The sequence below is a fragment of the Triticum dicoccoides genome, chromosome 7B, assembly GCF_002162155.2.
Source record: "Triticum dicoccoides isolate Atlit2015 ecotype Zavitan chromosome 7B, WEW_v2.0, whole genome shotgun sequence".
In the NCBI taxonomy this organism is placed as follows: Eukaryota; Viridiplantae; Streptophyta; class Magnoliopsida; order Poales; family Poaceae; genus Triticum; species Triticum dicoccoides.
This window is the reverse complement of record NC_041393.1, coordinates 81,718,783-81,723,957: the sequence shown is the minus strand read 5'-3', so window position 1 is coordinate 81,723,957 and position 5,175 is coordinate 81,718,783. Positions and strand designations below refer to the sequence as shown.

Genomic DNA, 5,175 nt, shown 5'->3' with positions numbered 1-5,175 from the left:
ATGATCGTCTAGATTGACTAGATCAAAAATCTCCATGGCTGGATGGTGTGTGGTGGAGGGCAGGTGGGAGGAAGGAGAGGAGAGGAGAGGAGGTGGGAGGAGCCATGACCCCAAACCAGATCTGTTGAGCCAGGCATCATGTCTTCTTCTTCCTCTAATAATGTGGAAGAGGATGCTTGGTTGATGAAGATCGAGCTGAAGAGGGAAGAGCCCGTTGGAGCAGCCAAGGATGACAAGAGCAAGGAGGCCCCCAGAGATCAAGTGCCGGTGATCGAGCCATCTAGTTTGTCTTTCTTCCAAGAACTGAAAAGCGACCCTTTTTTTAGACAAAAGAAAAAACCAATCTAATAGTCTGATTCATGCCAGGAAAAGAAACAGCAAATCAGGCAAGTTGGCCAGCCCAATGCTGTGGGCCAACCTGCGCCAGGGTGCACGTTTGCTCAGTATCCAACGCACTATGCACCAAATAGGAGGTCCCTCCAACAGGCGCGCTTCGTCTCGACGCGGTATAATTATTTTACAGCGTCAAAATAGTTCTTTTGCGCATGGGAGCGACGAAGAGGCTTTTCAGATGCAAACACGGCGCCCAATCCGGCGGCCCGCCGTGCAGCGGCCCGCATGCACAATCTGGCACCTCAAATTTGCAACCCAACAGCCCGCGCGCACACCTATGCTCTAAAGTTTTTCGTGCGCGTTCTATTTTATAGCATCTGCTGGAGCACTGTTTTTTTATCTCCGGCACACAAAAACGATAGTTTTTAGTAGTGAGCCCTTTTCTGGGCGCGTGTTGAAGATGCTGTAAAGAAACTTGAAGCTCGTGATGAAAAAACCTTGAACCAGCAACATGCTTTTATTCCTCCCCTTGAAGCTCAGCCGATCAAATTCACACAGTACACAAAACACAAGAGTGGCTGTGTTGCCTGACAAACGACCAACCACGGGACCTTGGATACCACCAGCTAGTAGTTACTAGAAGGAGAACTTGAACACCATGTCATGCTTGTACACCTTCCCCGGCCGGACGATCTGCGACGGGAAGCTCGGGCGGTTCACGGCGTCGGGGAACCCCTGCGTCTCCAGGCAGAGCGCGCCGTAGTGGCCGTAGACCTTGCCACCCTTCCCCCTCACCCCGCTGAGCCCGTTGGCCGTGTAGAACTGCACCCCGGGCTGGTCCGCCCACAGCTCCATCGCCCTGCCGGACGCGCCGTCCCGGACGACCGCTACCGGGCGCAGGCCCCTGCCGTCGACGACGTAGTTGATGTCGTACCCGTTGACGCCCCGGCTCAGGAGGCCGCCGATGCGCGAGCCCACGGCGGCCGGCGTGCGGAAGTCGTAGGGTGTGCCAGCCACGGACGCCATGCGGCCCGTCGGGCTGAGCGAGGCATCCACAGGCGTGTACCGGGAGGCGAAGAGGCGGACCTCCTCGCCAAGGACGTTGCCGCTGCCGTCGCCGCCGAGGTTCCAGTAGGCGTGGTGCGCCAGGTTCACTGGGGTGGCCTTGCCCCGTGCCGTCGCGTTCATGCGCACGCTCAGCACGTGCGGGCTCGAGAGTTGGTACGTCACGTGCACGTCCACGTCGCCCGGAAACCCTGTTCAAGTTCAGCTACTTCGTTAAAAATCGGTTATGTTTTGAAATAAAATGAGAAGCGAAGAGCTCCTCAATTTGATGAAAGAGGAAATTGCACAACTACACAACTTTTGGGACTGAGGTAACACGATACAAAACCAAAACTCCAGGACTAATTACAAAAAAAATGTCCAAATTTCAAATGGCTGGGCTAAATTGGCTGAAAATTCCCCAGATTTATCATTTAGCATGTTTTGAATTGCTGTAGTTTTTTCAGATTTTTTTGGAAACTTTGTTTCTTTAAGAAAATTTGACTGATTCTTACAAAGCTGTCCATATTTGAAAATGGCTGACCTAAATTCATGACTGAACCCACATGTGCAATCTCCTCTCGATGAAAGTATCAGAAAATGGTAAGGGCTCCAAATTCCTTACCTTGCTCTCCGTCGAAGCTATGGTAGTAGAGAGTGATGAAGGGCGAGCTGCCGCCGGCGACATGCTCCTTCACCGTCCACACGACCTTGTCGAATCCCCGGTGACCACCTAGAGGAGAACAAGAGCAGAAAGATGATCGATGGCAGCTCGCGGGAGGAGGGGAGGGGAAATTTTTCTTCTTGTACGTACCGTGCAGCGTGTTGTTGCCGTCGTTGGGAACCAGCCGGTAGGTTTTCCCGTCCAGCGTGAACCGGGCGTTGGCGATTCTGTTGGCGACGCGGCCGATCAGCCCTCCGAAGTAGGCGGTGCCATTCTGCACAACACGCGCGGCCGAGACGCAAACCAACTTTGTCAGCGGCGAAAGAAGAAGAATCGTATCGAACCACGTCGGTGCAATGTACTGTATTTGCAAGTAAAGGAACATAGGCGTTTTGTGCATCATCATATCCTACCATGTATTCAGCAACCGTATCGTAGCCCAGGATCACATCCCCAAAGTTTCCTACGGTGCAAGGGAACAAGACTGAGATCCCGGATCATTTGGAGAAGCAACGGACGAGAACCACGACCTTTTGGAAGGAACGAAGGAAGAAGCGTGTCATTCATATGATTACCTCTCGAGTCGGGGAGAATCACGGACATGAGGGTGGCACCCCAGTTGGTGACCTTGATGGAGAAATCCCCCTTGTTGAGCTCGTAGACACCGACGGTCTTCCTCTCGGCCGCCGCATCGGCGCGGCCGGACAGGCCAAGCGCCACAAAGCACGAGACAAGAAGAAGGGCGACAAGCAGGGCCCTCGCCATTTTCATCGCGAGGTGTATCTATTCCACAGAGAGTGTCACCGTAGCAGCCAAGAAGAGCTGGAAGAAGGGGCCACTACTGCTTGATGGTTATAGTACATGCGTGCGTGAAGGCGGGCAGATATAAAGTGGCCACATCATTGATCCTTGGTATGCGTGACCGCCGAGTGTTCTTCTGTCAGAGGCTAGCCACTGCTCCTCGTGACGCGCAAATTAGCCCTACGCTAGCTTCTTCTTCTCCGTCGCCTAGCCGTGCTGTGCAGCCATACTTTGATTGGAACCACCGGACGAAGCTGGTCTGGATTGTACTAGCTCATGTCTCTCATTTTGCCACATTGGCACCGGCTGGCAACGGTGCGCGCCCATGCGGCATTTACAGAGGGGACAGACAAAGGATGTGAATGGCCAAATACGTGGGGCCATCAGGCAAAGCATGTGAGCATCGCCGTAGCAATGCACGCACAACCTTCACCAACAAACCTGCTGCCTCAGTCCAAGCTGGATGCATGCATACCCACACGTTTTTGTTGGATGCAGGCAGCTACCTGCTGCCTCAGTGAAGACAAACCTCCGCAGGCCGATAAAAAACATCAAGGAAAACGTAAGGAAAACAGAACAGGCGATCTAGGTCAGAAGCCGCCGTCGGCTCGGCGGCGGCGTCGCCCCTACTCTCTCCGACCCCTCCGCGTTGCGGCAGGTGTGTCGTCTTTAATTCCAGTCGGGCTGCCTCGTCGTCTGTTCTTGTCCGGCCCTAAGTGAACTTTGCTTCGCGGCGGGTGTCGTTACCGATCCAGTCGACTTGCTTTGTCAAGTCTTCTGTACAATTTGTTCACTTCATCGATCTTACCACTAGTAAAAAGCAAGGTTTTGGTTCAAGCCAGATAAGTCCATTAGTCCCGATTCAATCACGAACCAGGATCCATGGGGCATTGGTCCCGGTTCATGAGGTCAGGGAGCCTGCCGGGCCTCGTGAGGACACTGGTCCTGGTTCGTCTGGCCCCTTTAATCCCGTTTGATGGGACGAACCGGGACAAATGGGCCTCGTTCCTGGCCCACTATCATTGGTTTCGGTTGGTGGCTTGAACCGGTACCAAAGGCTGCCCTTTAGTCCCGGTTCAAGCCACAAACCGGGACCAATGATGTGCCTATATATGCCCCCTCGCCGGCGAGCAGAGCCCTCCACACTGCTCTGTTTTTTCTGGCCGGCGAGGGGAGGGCTTTATGGTGCTCTAGCTCACCTCCTATGCACATGAGGTGTTCGATGGAATGCCCGAGCCACACTACTTAAGCTTTCTCCTCTCCAAGCTCGACCTCCAAGCTCCATTTTCCTCAATATTTGTCTAGGTTTAGCGGTCTGTCACGTCCCGTCCCCGCCTTCACCGTTGTCGATCGCCCGCGCCGATCTCGTCGTCGGCACCACCGTGGTGAGCCTCTTTGAAAGGATCAATATAGTTGACTAGAGGGGGGGTGAATAGGCAACTAACAATTTTTAGCTTTTTTATCCAAATTAAACTTTGCATCAAAGTAGGTTGTCTAGATATGCAACTAGGTGAGCAACCTATATGATGCAACAACAACAAGCACACAAGCAAGCAAGGGATACAACACAAATAAGTTTGCACAAGTAAAGGCACGAGATAACCAAGAGTGGAGCCTGTGAAGACGTGGATGTGTTAACGAAGTTCCTTCCTTTTGAAGGGAAGTACGTCTCTGTTGGAGCGGTGTGGAGGCATAATGCTCCCCAAGAAGCCACTAGGGCCACCGTATTCTCCTCACGCCCTCACACAATGCGAGATGCCGTGATTCCACTATTGGTGCCCTTGAAGGCGGCGACTGACCTTTACAAACAAGGTTGGGGCAATCTCCACAACTTAATTGGAGGCTCGCAACGACACCATGAAGCTTCACCACAATGGACTATGGCTCCGCGGTGACCTCAACCGTCTAGGGTGCTCAAACACCCAAGAGTAACAAGATCCGCTAGGGATTAGTGGGGGGAATCAAATTTCTCTTGGTGGAAGTGTAGATCAGGGCCTTCTCAACCAATCCCGAACAAATCAGCAAGTTTGATTGGCTAGGGAGAGAGATCGGGCGAAAATGGAGCTTGGAGCAACAATGGAGCTTTTGGGGGAAGAGGTAGATCAACTTTGGAGAAGAAGACCTTCTTTTATAGAGGGGGGAAACAATCCAACCGTTACCCCCCCCCCCAAACAGCCCCGCAGAGGGCGGTACTACCGCAGGGGGCAGCGGTACTATTGCTGGCCCCAGCGGTACTACCGCTCCCCCTCGTGGTACTGTCGTGCAGCCAGGGAGGGCAAGAAGATGGGCAAAAATCGGACCCAGTGCGGTACTACCGTGGTGGTAGGGCGGTA

The 5,175-nt window shown here is 53.4% G+C and overlaps 1 protein-coding gene across 1 annotated transcript; it reads right to left on the bottom strand.

Annotated features, from left to right (window-relative positions):
* Positions 1-821: 821 nt before the first annotated feature.
* On the bottom strand, positions 822-3,047 carry LOC119340572 (galactose mutarotase-like). Its single transcript, XM_037612499.1, has 5 exons — positions 2,617-3,047; positions 2,455-2,504; positions 2,192-2,315; positions 2,003-2,110; positions 822-1,589 (listed from the first exon to the last, which is right to left on the bottom strand). Exons 1-5 carry the CDS (start codon positions 2,810-2,812, stop codon positions 970-972), a joined length of 1,098 nt encoding a protein of 365 aa, XP_037468396.1. The 5' UTR covers positions 2,813-3,047; the 3' UTR covers positions 822-969.
* Between the last annotated feature and the right edge of the window lie 2,128 nt (positions 3,048-5,175).